Source organism: Arvicola amphibius, chromosome 6 (assembly GCF_903992535.2).
Source record: "Arvicola amphibius chromosome 6, mArvAmp1.2, whole genome shotgun sequence".
Lineage (NCBI taxonomy): Eukaryota > Metazoa > Chordata > Mammalia > Rodentia > Cricetidae > Arvicola > Arvicola amphibius.
The window spans coordinates 41,610,630-41,626,705 of record NC_052052.2 but is presented as its reverse complement, the minus strand read 5'-3'; the positions used below and the strand labels follow the sequence as shown (position 1 = coordinate 41,626,705).

Genomic DNA, 16,076 nt, shown 5'->3' with positions numbered 1-16,076 from the left:
TGAGTGTACCCAACCTAAACTGCATACTTTGAATGGGTTGATTTTAGAGTTAATGTTTTAATGAGTTCATATTTTCAGGGGAGCAAATCCTTTGAGATACCTTTATTAGACCAGTGACTTTATATGTTGACCTCTTTACTGTGGGCATCGAGAGAGACCATGGTTTAGTAAACTACCAGCCAGCAGATCCTTTCCTCACACAGAATAGTGGCATGCTTCAATCTTTACTGATAGATACGCCGATGGAGTTCAGCACAAGCACGGGAATTTGGGAATCTTCACAACACTGTCGCATTGCTGGTCTTGCATACAGATGTCTCTTCCCAGAGGAATGTTGGTAAGTTTGACCGTACATCAGAAACATGGAGAGAAGTACTGATCTTAGGACTGAATGGATAGTGTTTGTTTCTCAGTTGACTTTTGATCTTTGAGGAGTACTTAAAAGTTTATTGTTTTAATTAATACTAAACTGCACTTTATTTAACTAGTTTATCGATAACTAGAGAAATCAAGTTAATCATTGATTTGATGCAGGAAAGAAAAAGTTTATTTTAAATGGCTGTAGGATTAAAGACTAATTCAGAGTTCACTCATCACCATAGTATGAACAACTGATGTAGTAAGAAGAATAGACAAGGTATGGGCTGTTGTCTTTAAGCTGCGTAAACTTAATCAAGCCACCTGACCTTATGATTTTTCATATAAAATGAAAATATTAATAAATAACTTTCTAGATATAGTAAGGATTAATTAGATAAAATACCAAAGTGCTTTGTGAAAGCAAAGGGGATTCAGATATAAATTAGTAAAATATTTTTCATATCAGTTAGAAACAATAGCATTTCCTGTTTTGTCACATACCAACAGTCACAGATGCACTTTTGTACTATGATTATCCATTATCCTAATCATACAACGTGTACTGTGCCTGTATACTATTTGTCCTGACAACCATACAATAGTACTACAAAGCATATATGATTGCTTTTAGTGTCCTATGTTATGTCATAGTGCTTGTATTTACTGTGTTCATTCCCCATAGCACACTGGAGAGGTGCTGTCCCCCTCTGTAGATGAGACAACATAAATACACAGCTAATAAGTTCATAGCTATTAAGTGATAGAGCTCAAGTATGGTGATAATGTGTAAAGTAAAATCTAAAGGCAGAAAATAAGAAAAACCCCAGAGTACATCATTCTAACTTATAAACACCTTATAGAGGGACACTGAAGGACACATGAGTGGAGTTCTGGTTTGCTTTCTGTTGCTGTGATAAGCACCATGACTCAAAGCAACTTCGTGGGTGACAAGTTTATTTGGCGTACAGGTTATAGTCCATCATCGAGGGAAGCCAAGGCAGAAACTCAAGGCAGTAGCTTGAAACATGAACGACAGAAGAATGCTGCTTGCTGGTTTCCCCCTTCAACTTGCTCAGCCACCTTTCTCATACAGCCCAGGTTCATTTCCGTCCCTAGAGATGGTACTGCCCACAGTGGTATGGGCCCTTCTACATAAATTAGCAATTAATACCCCCACAGGCCATTTTGATCTGGGCAATTCTTTTTGATTTTTGAGACAGGGTTTCTCTAGCTTTGGAACCTGTCCTGGAACTAGCTCATATAAACCAGACTGGCCTGGAACTCACAGAGATGGCCTGCCTCTGCCTCCCAAGTTGCTGGGATTAAAGGCATGTGTCACTACCCCTCTGGGCAGTTTTTAGTTGAGGTACCTTCTTTCAGGTGACCTTGGTTTGTGTCAAGCTGACAGCTGAGGCTGACTATGACACATGGTTGTGAGTGCAGTTTGTTTCCCACACCTGACTCATTCCTCTCAAAAGACAAAAGACTGCTGGTTGTGATAGTTCAGTTTACAAAAGAAAGAGAATATAGCCTCATTTTTTCTAGAATTAACCTATCTGCTTAGCATAATTGGTCTTTTGCAAACAATTGCTTGAAGAACAATGACTTGTCCAGTGTCTCTCTGGTAGCAGCTTTTAGTACTTTTTCATAGCTATAGCTGAGGTAAAATTTGAGGAAAAAAATAAAGGAAATTATCTGCCTAGCTCATTGGTCCAGTAGACTGAAGGATTGAGATGTAAGAACCCAGCAATTGTGTGTGTAAACCTGAGAGTTTCACTTTTTTGTGGACATGTGTTTCATGGAACATTTCCAAGTGAGACAAGTTGTGCTTTGTGTTTTTTTCTTGGGTCTCCTAAAGCTCCTGGCATATTTAAACAACGGCCACCTATCAGTGTTGCTCCCTCAAGCCCTCTGCTGCCCCTCCACGAGGAAGTAGAAGCCTTATTGTTCTTGTCTGAAGGGAAACCTTATTTGTTAGAGGTATGTAATTGCTGTGCTGAAGACATTTACTTATGTTATTTTCTCCTATTTGAGCAAAATCCTTTTGTTGGTATATTTTTCAAGTTACTCTGGTGAAAGGAAATACTATCACGAGGAGAAATGCTTATTTTTTTTATATGCATTTCAAAACACTAGAGATGAGGCATGGCTGGATGGTAGAGCACTTGCCCAGTGTATTCCATGTCCAGCGCTGCATGGATAGATGGTTGAATTTGTCAAGTAGGCACTATTCATCTTCTCTCCATCCAAGAACTAGACTTCCATTCCGGCCCCACCAGCTATCCTTAAGGCCCAGGAGAAGCTGAATGAGAGTTCACCTTTGAAGTAACTTCATTATCAAAAAGTTTGTCCTCAGTCTGTCTGTCCCTGGTCCTAAAGCACTGCAGCCTAAAAGCATGTGTATGTGAACCTTCCAAGTGTGCTTGTGGGCTGTCCCCGTGCCTGCACAGTGTACACACAGGCTGGGCTGTCCCCGTGCCTGCACAGGCCACACACAGGCTGGGCTGTGCTGTGTCTGCACGGGGAACACACAGGCTGGGTTGTCCTGTGCCTGCACGGGGCACATGTTGTGTGCCTTATTCTCAGCCAGCTCTCCTTTTACCCAGTTACCTTCCTATGAATTCTTACTTCCATAATCTGATTTTCAATGGAGATGAGAACAACATATTATAGTAGTTTTTTCATCTTTTTTTGTTTAACTTTATTTTCTTATTGTCAGCTGTTACTTTAACCTCTCATGAGAATGCTTGCATTTGAAAATTGTTGAAGGTTAGTCCTCAGGAAATAAAAAGTGCATGTTTGTACAAGTCTGTATAAAATGACAGAGAGATCCAGATACACTGAAATCTGTCCTTAGACCTCAAGCGAGAAACCCTGTTTTAGGACAATGTCGTTGTTCTTAATTTCTGAAAATTCCAGTGAAAGAACAGACCGCTGACTATGGCTATAGCTTACTCCTTTGTGTCCTCCCACCAGGTCATGTTTGCTCTGCGAGAGCTGACTGGTTCCCTCCTGGCACTCATGGAGATGGTGGTGTACTGCTGTTTCTGTAACGAGCACTTTTCCTTCACGATGCTGCATTTTATTAAGGTACAACTCAGTCACCCTAGCCATCCCTGGTAGCATTCTGTGAGACCCTGGGAGAGCATTTTCTGGCTCCCAGGCAATACGGATAAGTTTTTCTTAATTGTAAAAATAGTATTGTGCTGATTTTTAAAGAATTAAGAAAAGAATTCCTAACTCCAGTATTTAGTGCTGACTACTACCAGTAACATCCTTTTAATTTATCCTCTGTTATATCTTTTTATTTTCTGTCTTTGTATTTTAATATAATTGAGAGTTTTATGATTCTGTCTTCTTTGACTTGGTCATATAATTTCCCATACTTCATCCCTTCATGTACCATAATTCACTTAGCCCTTTTCCTAGTGGTAAACATTTGCATGTGGTTCAGTTTTTAACTAATTAAGAATAATGCTTTAATAATAGTATTAATGTTTTGTGATCATTAGTGGGTGAAATTGTTTAATTCTTTACCATCAAAAACAGGGTTTCATGTCTTCTTGAACAGTGATATAATTAATTATAAGGCATTGATCAATATAGTAATCACTACCTCACCCACTACACCTACTAAACACAAAAACTATGCCAAATGTACTACATTTAACTCGCATGATTCTCAGGTAGTCCTATGAAATCGACGTGGTTCCCAAAACATAAAGCTGAGGCAGAGTAAGGAGCGTCATACAGTTAGCCAGTGACAGAGTAAGGCTTTGGGACTAAGAAGGTGACTTGTACCTGTGTCTTTACCACATCGCTCACTGTTTTTCTAGATGTTACTAGAAAAGTGTTAAAGTCTACATGTCATTTTACTAGTTTTTGAATCTTTGAATAATTATGCTTTTGATTCTCTTGGTGAAAAAAAATGCAAGTACACAAATAAGGCCAAAGTCTACTTTGACATGTCCTGCTGTTCACCACAGTCCACTCCACCCTGCCCCAGGAGCATGCTGTCCTTTCAGGTTCTGTATGTGAATTCCACACGCATCTACTATCCTACCACACAAGTTCTCTTGTGCAGTAGGATTGCACACTCCTGTTTGTGATAGTGATCCACGTAGTGTTGACAAGGAGCGGGTACTTAGTGAGGCGTAGCTGTAGCTCTTAGTAAAGGGTGTTGTGCCCTCCTCTCTTGTCTGCTTACTCACCGTATGGTTGCGAACCCAAGCATCTTCCTCTTCTACAAAACAGGAAGAAATAGAACTTGACTTCAAAGTTGTTGTAGTCCGTGCAGCACTAGGCAAAGTGTTTTATAAGTACCATTCCTGCCTCCTTGGAAGTATGTTAATACTTCCAATATTGCAATATTCTTTCCCAACTTTCTTATGCACAGGCTGAGGACCAAATATCAGTTTCTAGCACCTACACCAGGTGGTTTACAACTGCCTGTACTCCAGCTCCATGGAATTTTCAATGCCTCCTCCTAGCCTCTGGACACCCGCACACATATGTGCATACATACACATAAAAATAAAATTTAAAATGCATAAAGAGGTTTTATAAACCTTATTTTCTTAGTGCATTTTAGCAGGGTTTTTTTTTTTTTTTCTGTTTCATACGCTGCCTTTTTAATATACTTCACTGAGAGCTCACCTCAGAGTTTTCCCTTTATTCTCTTTGCTACCAGCATCCTTTAGGAAACGAGCAGAGTGTAGATGGAGCTGTGTAAGATCAGGACTGCTAGTGACTTAGAATTCTCCCTTTTGCTTTCTCCCTCACTTTTCTAATAACATAAGTGTCACGGGATACTGAACTGAAAGAGCCTTAGGGGTTTATTTGGCCGCAGCTAAGGATCTGGGAATTGAGGCCCTGAGAGGAGCTGACTTGATTAGTGACAGGCAGACAGTGGTAGAAGTGGAGCTTGATTCCAGAACTGTGCTCTCCGCTGAGAAGTCACCAGAATGTTTGTCCTGTCACAAAATTGTTTTCAGAACCAGCTAGACACTGCTCCACCCCACGAGTTAAAGAATACATTCCAGCTACTGCATGAGATATTGGTAAGTCTCACATTTCTCTGCTGACTCACTTGTATTTACATGTTTACAAGTTAGCATGTGTTCATAAGCCACTACATCCTTACTGGTTTTTGTTCAGTTTGCCTGCGTTTGCTGATTCTTCTTCATATCAGCATGTGTCACATGCATTAGTGACTTGGAGAGGACCAGCAATAAAAGTCTTGGAGCTTTCAGTATCTTGAAAAAGCCGGGCAAAACCACAGGCAATTATAATCAGAGGAGTAATGGATGGCAATTAACCTTTATTGAGGCCTCAGTTGTGTGATTCACTGTGCTTAACCCTGAGGGCAACACTGAGAAGTTAGCTGATGGGTTTGCAGGCATGACATTGTTGGTCATATCCTTTCTGTTATGACGAGGGTCTCTATGAATTTGACTGTGTGACTAAAGAATAGAATGGAGCCACGTAGTAGAGCTTGGAGTGGAGCTAAAATGGGAGAGAATGACAAAGACAGGTTACAAAAGGCTTCTACTACCAATGCCAGGATACAGCAACTTCTTCCTGTAGGGCACAGGTTGGATTTAGTCAATTAATATGAATGTGAAGTGATCAAACCATATTAGCTCCATTTCTTGCAAACACCAGTCATTAAGAGAAGTAACCGTGTGCGTCCTTGGATGTGTATGTAGCCTCCAGTTTCCCTTCACGCCTGCTTCCTGAAACATGCCCCTTTGCTCATCTCCACATCTTCCAGCCTCTGCTGTCAGTCATGGTGAGCCATGAAAATGCTTTAAGCAAAAAAAGGAAATGACTCATTTGCATAGCAAGACACCTTTGGCAATTATTTTGAAGGAAGAACTAAAACAAGCAGGATTGGATATTGGGAGAAGATCCAGGATCCTGGCAAAGAAAAGAGGCAGACGGTAGAAGGCCAAGAAGGTGCAGGTCAACTGCAAAGAGAGCTAATAGAATTGACTGATTTGAATGAGCTGATGAGAGAGACTAGTCCAGGGCCTCCTATGAAAGACTGTATCCCTTTAAAAACCTAGTGCAGAGGTTTGAAATGGCTTAAAATATAAAATATATCATTGAAAATACATGATGGGTGTCATCTACTTAAAAAAATTTATCTTTCTGATCTTTTTCTTCCTTTTGACCCCAGTCCTTTTTTATAGACTTGGGAAAATGCTATAGAGCTATGTATCATTGAACTGGGCTCAGCAGACCCAAGCAGTGGGCTATAGTGCACAGCACTTAGTGCCAATAACTAAAGATGTAGCAAGAGCCTGAAGCAAAAATGCATTTTTGCTAAATAAATTAAAAATTATCCTGTGTCCTTAGGATCACAAACCATCTGTCCTCAGCCCTCGGAAAGCTATAAAGTTGTTAGAAACACATATATAGGAAATGAATAGCTCTTTAGAAATTTTATATTTTGGTTTTGAATTAGAGATGTGTTTGAGATGCATAGCGATATCATAACATCCCTTAGTGTTTAGGCTCTGCTGTAGAAACTAGCTTCTTGAGTAGAGCTGTGGGGAAGACCAGTAACTTCTGCGTGGGCTGCTGCTTTCAGTTGCTAACTTTGTCTCCTTCCTCTGACAGGTCATTGAAGATCCCATACAAGTAGAGCGGATCAAATTTGTATTTGAGACAGAAAATGGATTACTAGGCAAGTATGCCAGCTACGGAACAAGTGCCTTATTTATAAATTTATAAATAAGCTCTGTTCCAGCAGGCATGGCCCCTCTGCTCTCCCTGATTTAGATGACCTCTCCACTAGAAGTCTTCTCATTGTTACTGGGGTTCTTCATCCTGACCAGGAGACTGTCCTTGCACTCAGTATGGTATAGTCTAGGGTTTTTTCCCAAGTCAGGAAAGATTCAGGAATACTATAAAATTTTCTAAGAGCTAAAGAGGTTTTTCTGGTGACAGAAATCTTTTCCTTCCCCAGCAGCCATGGAAAAAAAACTTAACACCTTAGACTTAAGTATTGTCAGATATATGAAGTGTGATTGTCATTTGACCCACATGTCTATTGTCTACCATGTTGTATGTCTGGACTTTGTTTTGTAAAAATCTGAGTTAGCTTTAATACACTGCCTTAGAAATAGTTCAGTAAAAATGTACCTGTCCACTTTCCACCACCCACTAAAATGTCCTTCATCACAGATACTTTGAATTCTGTTGTGTACCATCATGGCACACATAACATTTCTGTCACTGATTATATCTAACATGGGGTTGCATAAGATATATCACTATGGCTGCTATAGCTGTTCTCCTTTGTTTAAGTTCCCCCGATCTTTACAACAATGACCTCACCTACAAAACATTTCTCAGAATATATCCCCATACTCAAGCAGCACATGGCAGTATTAATAGGAACTTAAGAGCCACCATTTAAGGCAGAAAAGAACTACAGCTCAAAGGTTTCTAAGCCCCAGTTTGGGGTAGTGTACTGTAATCATAGCATCAGCCATACCAGGTCCTCTGGAACTAAAAGCATAAACATGACAAGTAAGAATAAGTATTTATTTTTAAATTGCTAAAAGAAAAAATAGGAAACATTTGTTACATAGAACTAATATCATAAATTTCCATTATCAAATGATAAATATTTGTAACTGTTCTTGTCTGGGTAGCCGTATGGAGGGTTTTGAATACCATCCGGCTAAAGTTGTAGTTCTCCCAGTTCTACTACAGACAGCTGTGTTCTTAACACAGTAAAACACTCGAGTCTGGGTGGTTCTGTTGAATAGGTAGTTGTTCCCTACCCACTTATCAAACTTATTTCCAGAACAAGAGCATCACTATTACTTGAGCCTCTCCAGGCCTTCCTGTTAAAGTGTCTGTCTTCCTCCAGCGCTGATGCACCACAGCAACCATGTGGACAGCAGTCGTTGCTACCAGTGTGTCAAATTCCTCGTCACTCTTGCTCAGAAGTGAGTACAGACTTAGAGTGCAGAGGACATGGGTTTGACTGTGGTGTGGGAACTGCCTTGTTTTGGGGCCTGAGAGGATCTGACAGATTTGGGGTCGTGCTTGCTTAGGAACTTGCTTAGGCACTACAGGACCCTATTCAGATTGTCTCCCTAAAGGAAATGAAGGGGGAATGTTAGAAAAGTAATAGATGGTCCAGAATTTCAAAAAGGAGAAAAGGGGGATCCCTTGGCCTTAGGTCAAAAGGGTAAGAATCGGGTGGATTTGAAAACCTCGGGAACAGCATTTGATGAGCATTCCCAAAGCTGCTTTCATTAACCAGCAGCTCCCTGAGCCCGTCACCTGAACCAGTAGAGCACTTACAAACCCTGATTCTGTGCCAGGTGTTTTGTTTTCTCTGCTTCATGATCCTTAAAACAGCCTGGATTTGGGGAGTTGCCGGATCACAGATGGTTTGAGTGGCATACCCACCGTCTTATACCTAGACTTAGACTTTGAGGTCGACCTCAGAGCGAAGGTGCTTTTGAACCATGACACAATAGACAGTACGTGTTACCTCGACCTTCCTGAGTATACACAGTCCGTGCGGTTCAGTGATGGAGGCTCCTCTGTGTTGGTAGAAGGAATGAACCAACTCCCACAAGTTGTTTTCAGGCCTACACATGTGCACCATGGCACATACATAGTAAATAAATAATTGAATAAGTTTTAAAGAAAACATGTACTATCACCATCCATCTCTAGATCCCTTCATCTTTCAAAACTAAAACTCCGAACCCCCACTGAATACTGGCTCCCCATTTCCTCTTCCTTGAGCCACTGGCAGTCATTCTAATTTCTACCTTCGTGAACTCAGCCACTCTGGGTACCTCATAACTACCTTGCTTAGTGCGATATCTTCAATGTTTGTCCGTGCTCTAGTTAGAACTTCCTTCCTTTTGAAGGCTGTTACTGTAGTTATATGCCACATTCCATGTGTCATTCTTTAGTTGATGTTGGGAACTTTCGGTGGTGCTAGTCTAACCTGGTGTAGTCCATAGTCAAACAAGGTCAGTGACTTTAATAACTGTATTGTATCTGCACTGAATCATCTTTTTTTGTGGGCATAGAAATATTCTTAGGCTTAAATCAGAATAAGACTTACACTTGTATCAGAATAAGAATGATAAGTTTATGGGGCTTAATCTGTTGTGCTTGAACTTCCTAAACAGAGAATTAGGGTAATTTGAAATAGTGTATTTTTCTAGAGGACATAATACTCAGGATACAGGTATCATCCTACCACAACTGCAGATCCTTGATTAGACTTGATATCAGCAGGTCAAAATGGTTGTTTCCAAGTAGTGCTGGGACCAATGGCATGTCCCTACCAGCAGCTACATGCTGTCAGTGTTCTCACATGTCCTGTCTGCACACACCAGCAGCAACATCATCTTCAGGGCTATCTTCAAAGAAGGATGGTGATAGAAGAAGCCGAGTAGAATGGAGATGAAGAGAGGTGCTCCCAAGCATGCTTTAAAAGTATTCCCCAAAATATCTCATTCTTCTTTCTTCTAACACAAAATTAAAGCTTAGTTTGATTATATAGAAAGATTACTTATTAAATATACAGTTTATTAATAGTTGGGTGGGTTTGTTTAGTTTTCCAGCTCTGAACTTTAACAGGACTGTTGATAAGAGTTAGAGATAGTGAGACTAGGCACTGTATTCGCCTTTTCTGCCTTTTGGAGTTCAAACAGATGATGGTCTTTACTGTCTAGTCATAAAGGGTAAATTTAGTTTTAGTAAAAGTAGCATTTATGTTTCAAGTACAAATGTAGCTGAATAAGAATATTTTCAAAGAAGTATTTTGACTTGTAATAATAATGCTTGATCACCAGGTGCCCTGCTGCTAAAGAATACTTCAAGGAGAATTCCCATCACTGGAGTTGGGCTGTGCAGTGGTTGCAGAAGAAGGTACTAGAATTCTGAGCTTTTCCCAGCTCTATAATTACACCTTACTGCAAAAAGATTTTTTTCCCTTAAACTAACTCATAGAATGATCTCAAGATACTTTGAGGTGTCAAATATTTTTTAGATCAATTTTATTATTGTTGTTGTTATCGTTATTTTTATTGTGTGTATGGGTGCACGCACACAAACATACACACTCACACATGCATGCTAGTGCCTATGGAGGTCAGAGATATCAGATCCCCTGGAGCTGGAGTTGTAGGCATTTGTAAGCTGCCTGACTTGTTTGCTAGAAATCTAACTTGGGTCCTCCATGAGTGGAATGCATGCTCTTAATCACAGAGTCATCTCTCTAGCCGTTCAAACATTTCTTTAGTCAGTACATACGTGCATGTATTGAAGTTGTGTCTTAATATGGTTACACCCTCCCCCCCCCCCCCACATCTCATAGGACTTTGGGTTTTGTTGTTGTTGTTATCAAGATTTTATTTTTATTTATGTATATGTGTGTGAGTATATGTACATGCTTGTAAGTGCCCGTGGAGACCAGAAGAGGGTGTCACATCCAAACTTTGGAGATGCTAGGATCCAAACTCAAGACCAGCAGGTGCTCTTCACTATTAAGCCATCTCTCCAGCCCCAAAGGTTTGGGATCTAAGACATGCCTCCAAGTGGATGATAGTACCGAGCCTACATATGCTATGTTTTTCTTTTAGATACATACAACTATGATAAAATTTAGTTGTATATTAGGCACAGTAAGAGATTAATGATAATAATGATAAAATGGGGACAGAATACCCTAGAAAAATGATAACTGTACTGTAACCAAAGGATCTTGTACTGTACTAATGCATCTTGTGGGGGTGGGAAATGATGTGATGTGTGTATGAAGAGATGGGTGGTATAAGAAGGCCACATGACTGTTGTGATTCTCATATGTTACCAGTGGAGAGATCCTTGAGCCGTTAGCATATAAAGGGCAGAAACCTCACTGGACAAGTGGCTGTGTCTGGAGTGACAGCAGGATAGTACTCACGCTTTTTGGAACTCTCCTTTTAATATGTTTGGACCATGGTTGTTACAAATAACAAAGTATGGGAAACACATCCATTCATAAGGGGGGCACTGCTTAACATCTGTCTTAAGTCCAGAGATGAAAAGTTGGAGGCTGGGTGCTCCGATTAAGAAGCATTATCTTCCTGTTGGAAAGTGGGGGATAATCCCCCATGATAATTGAGGTGGTAGAAGTCTAAGTAGATTTGTACCTTTGGCTGCTAGACTAGGAACTGTGTACTCATGGGGGCTTACTTGTCACCTCTGCTTGGCCTTTTTTATCCCAGATGTCAGAGCATTATTGGACTCCACAGAGCAATGTCTCTAACGAAACCTCAACTGGAAAAACCTTTCAGCGAACCATCTCAGCTCAGGTGAGGGGTGTCTGCTCTGGCATGCTTTGAAACCCTTATGCCAGGTTCTTAAAAACCACAGCTCAGAGAGGAGAGGGAAGGGTAGGAAATGAGACACGGAAGCAGCCTTTGGGTTTTTGTATGAACATGAGCTGGTGTTCTCAAACCCAATGGGAATAGATCGCTTGTCTGAGAAAAGCGCTGCTGCAGGTTGTTGGGCGGGTCTCCCAGGACAACGGGTTGTGGGATGCTTTGGCAGTGTGGGGAAAGTGCTGCCAGACGTCACTGGTTGCTACTTTATTTTCTCGTGTTTGAATCTCTACAGGACACATTAGCATATGCCACAGCTTTGTTGAATGAAAAAGAGCAATCAGGAAGCAGCAATGGCTCAGAGAGCAGCCCTGCCAATGAGAATGGAGAGAGACACTTACAACAGGTACAACAGGAGCCTGTCTTTGGCTGAGGACATTTGCTCCTAAGCATCCCAGAGATCAAGAAAGAAGAGACCCTGCTTCAGAGAGTGGGGATAAAGATAGACCAGCTCAGCCCTAGTTGAACTAGGTCAGTCCCCAGGCATGAGATTACAGAACCCGACTGCAGACTCAGGAACGACCCAGCAGGGGTAGTGCCTGGCATGAAGTAAAGTGTCACTGGTGTCCAGTCCCTCTCTCTCTCTTCCCATTGCTCAGTCAGTCTAAATGTAAGTCTGCCTGCGTGGGTGTAGAGGAGAAAGTGTAGCCTAAGGCCAGTTCAGGGGTTCTTTTAGTGACTAAAACCATACAAATGCAAATGTTTTACATAAGCAGAAATTTCCAGAAGAGTAATAACATTGTGTTTTATTACCTTCTAATAAGCAGAACTGAGTTGCTCAATGAGGATATACTTAAATTACAGAACACAAGAAGTCAGTGTGGGAAACTCTTCCTAACTTTAATTGTAGGAACCTTAACTTCCTCTCTTTGCCTCAGGGTTCAGAATCTCCCATGATGATTGGTGAATTAAGAAGTGACCTTGATGATGTTGATCCTTAGAGCAGTGTGCCCAGGTGGGAAGCTCAGCACCTTTTAGAAACCAGAATCTCATCCTTGAAGCCCTTACAAGAGCCTGGAGTCTGAGCCAGGAGTGTGATGGAGGACCATGTGTTCTGAAGGGAAGCCTTCTCTAGCCACTAGAAGGTTGAGAGCTGCTTGGCAGTGGGAGAATCCTGGCATGTGGACCAGCTGTCCCCGGATTACATGTGCACTGACACATCAGGAAATAAAGCTGGTGGCAAACTTCTGATACATGAACATAGAGAGTGAGGATGGAGGGATAAAGCTACAGTTTTCTCTGTGTTGGGGGCTGTTGGGGGAGGATCCTTTGGTTTTTATATTTTTAGGTATGTGAGGGAAATTTTTAATCTGCAGTAACATTGAATAGGAATATCCAATTTAGAATGATGTAAAGATATGTGGTAAAATTCCTTTCATTGTAAAATAGTAATTGAATCTGGTTTACACAGACCTTTGTATTTAATATGTCTCCCTCTTTGTACAGAATCTCTGGTTTTGTCTAGTTAAGAGCCCTCAGCATAATCTTAGATCTTGATGACATGTTACTAATATCAAAAATTGTGGCATTATTAAGCTCTTTAAGATATTTTGATTCAAGATTGAAAAGAGCAATAATAAATTTAAAACAAAAAAGCTATGTTCTCTAGAAGTATAGGGTGCATTCTTTGACATCAATCACTGAAAAGTGATGGGTTGTTCCCAAAATAAAATTTTAAAACAACAAAATTAAAAGCACTTTATAATTTTATTGAGTTTGACTTCATAAAATTACCTTTTTAATGCTCGGAGACATATTGAATAAACTAGTCTTAAGTCATGTGATCTGCAATCATTTGTTTTTACTTAAACATGATTCCTGTGGCCCTTGTATTGATTGTATATTGAGTTAAATACCTAAGCTGGGAGCTGCTGCTTTGTGAAATTAATCATAATTTTACTACAGAGAAAGAATTCAAGACTTTGTTTCTCCTTGACATGACTGATACTGAAAAGGCAAGATTTAAAACTTACTTTCTCTGAAATAACTAAAAAAATAATTCGATACCGTCCATTTAGTTGTATTTACCAACACGGCATCAGTCGCTCATTCTGGCGGGTGCAGCCGTCTCCTGCGCTCTTTCCATGCTGTGTTTGAATTGCTCAGCTTCGCCCTTGTCACATGTCCTGCCTTATTTCCCACTGCAGGTGCAGGTGCCACTGTCAGCTAGATTTGCCAAGTCAAAGAGGCACAGCCAGCCCCTAAGTGCCTTTTTGGTTGCTTTTGCATTGTGGGGACATGTGGCAGGCAGGTGGCATTCCCTGCTGTGTGCTTCAGGGACCCTTCATTGTTCACAGGCCAGTGCCAGCTTTGGTCACTCACAAAGAAGGAAGGGGTAGCATGTAAGAGCAGAACTGAGAGCTGTGTCCTCAGAGAAACAGAGGCAAGTGGCAGATTTGGTCAGGTTCTGGTGTTCTTACAGTTTTTTAATGTGAGGGTCTAAAATTGATTTGAATACCTGAACGTCCATGTCCCACTGTTCCCTTCTGACTCACCATCTCTTCACACCCGTGCTTGCAGAAAGATTGTGTGGACATGTATTGAAATGCTGGCGATGGTACCAGTGGGATATCGCTGCCGGCAACTGCACTCAGGAGCCCGAATTCAGGAGTGAAATTGCCACTTCTAGTCAGTCCCCTTATTTCCTATGGAAACGACGCCTTCCGCCCCTGCTCCTGCTCTCCTCACATAAAGCTGCGTCAGGATCGCCGGCACTGTACACTTTGGTCCATCTTCTTCCCGTGTTGCTGCATTGAGCATCTTTTCCACGTTACCAGTAACCACTTGATTCCCAACAGCTGCAGTCCACTAACATATGAGGACTTTTTAAAATGTAGTACACAAAGTGACAATTATGGCAAGCTTGCCTTGGAAGAGTTGTCCTTTTTACTGCCAATTTTTGGATGAAGATGTTTTTATAATCTTTTACAGTGGTCCGCAATCAAGCAGGAATTGCACAATTGACTCAACGCTGTGTGTTCTCAAGAAGCTCTTGCAGTCCAGGCTGACCTCAGGACTGCTCTCCTGCTCCTAAGGCATCCTGGGACAGACAGATGAGCCTCCCACAGGCAGCTTGCCTGTAGCTCCCCAGGTGGACGCTTGTGGTTGCCAACAACTAGTAGCCGTAAGACCCAGAGCTTGAGCCACCACTCACCTGGCTTGCCCCACCCTCCCTGCTAACACCCAGGCGTGTGCAGCATCTTTTGAGCTTGGAACAAGCAGACTGGAATTTTCCTCTGCTACCTCTTGTGTACAAAATCTTGTTTATAAAATTTCAAAAGGAAATAGATAAACTAGGGAAGACTCTGGATTCAAAATTTGGTTCTTGTGTGGTGGAGTTCTTAGTTTCTAAGAGTAGGAAATAAATTTTTCAAAAATGTAGAGTTGGGGTCTCACAGACATTTTTCTCTGAATGTCACATGGGCCGTGGGAGGGACACTGGGGAGCAGTGTAGGTGGCAGGGAGTGAGGGCCACGCTGCAAGGGGCTGTGTCCTCCCGGCCTTCGCTGATCTTTCTTTCCAAGATCTCTGTGTACCACAATGATGGGCTCAGGACCTGTAGCCTCAGCTTTCAGAAGGAGTCTCAAGCTAAGTTTCCTGCTCTGACCAGTCATTCCTGGTGGCCTACATTGTTCACATGGGTCCTATCCCCTTAGTACTACATCTTCCACTCCCTGCAGGCCAAGCCCTTCCTTCCAATCCTTGGTGAATGCCTGCCAACCATCTGCAGGAGCCAGCTGTCCATGTGTGGCTCTCTGACCAACCAGCATGTGGTCCTTTGCCATGTAGGGGACAGCAGCGATCACAGCTGGGCTGAAAGCACAAGTACCAGTGGCTCTGGTGCCAAAACACCATTCTGACATTTGAGCCATTAGCATCCGTCAACTAGAGTACTTTCCACACATGACACTAATGTTCAGAAAACAATTGGGAGATTTTTGGCAGATCCATTCGCTATATAGGCTGTATAAACGTAGACTTTTCTTAAGACAGTGATATCCAGAGATAACACTGGATGAGGGTGATATTTTCATATCACACATTGGGAAGAGATCTGAGCATGCTTCACTTCCGATCAGGAGCAACCATGGTCTGCCTGAGGAACACCCACAGACTCGGGAGCGAATGAGTCCACAAACTCTGCTGCGCTCTGCACCTTCACTGGGTAGAGATGGATGAGGTATTGGGAACTGGGCGTGCTGGTGGGCAGGAGCCTTAAGAATCTAGAATGCCCAAGGGAACCAGGTTCTCCAAGACAAAGTGCCAGGACTCTGAGGAGTCAGGAGGCTACAGGAAGACAGT

The 16,076-nt window shown here is 41.7% G+C and overlaps 1 protein-coding gene across 3 annotated transcripts in view; it reads left to right on the top strand.

Annotated features, from left to right (window-relative positions):
- Usp24 (ubiquitin specific peptidase 24) overlaps nucleotides 1–15,155 on the top strand; it is a 142,879-nt gene extending 127,724 nt beyond the window's left edge. For all 3 annotated transcript variants that reach the window (XM_038333426.1, XM_038333425.1, XM_038333424.1), the window contains exons 59-68: nucleotides 235–337; nucleotides 2,219–2,340; nucleotides 3,337–3,450; nucleotides 5,355–5,420; nucleotides 6,985–7,051; nucleotides 8,246–8,324; nucleotides 10,203–10,278; nucleotides 11,619–11,705; nucleotides 12,010–12,120; nucleotides 12,653–15,155. In XM_038333426.1, coding sequence (XP_038189354.1) covers nucleotides 235–337; nucleotides 2,219–2,340; nucleotides 3,337–3,450; nucleotides 5,355–5,420; nucleotides 6,985–7,051; nucleotides 8,246–8,324; nucleotides 10,203–10,278; nucleotides 11,619–11,705; nucleotides 12,010–12,120; nucleotides 12,653–12,715 — 888 coding nt within the window. In that variant the 3' untranslated portion in view covers nucleotides 12,716–15,155. The remainder of the gene's footprint in view (nucleotides 1–234; nucleotides 338–2,218; nucleotides 2,341–3,336; nucleotides 3,451–5,354; nucleotides 5,421–6,984; nucleotides 7,052–8,245; nucleotides 8,325–10,202; nucleotides 10,279–11,618; nucleotides 11,706–12,009; nucleotides 12,121–12,652) is intronic.
- Nucleotides 15,156–16,076: the final 921 nt, after the last annotated feature.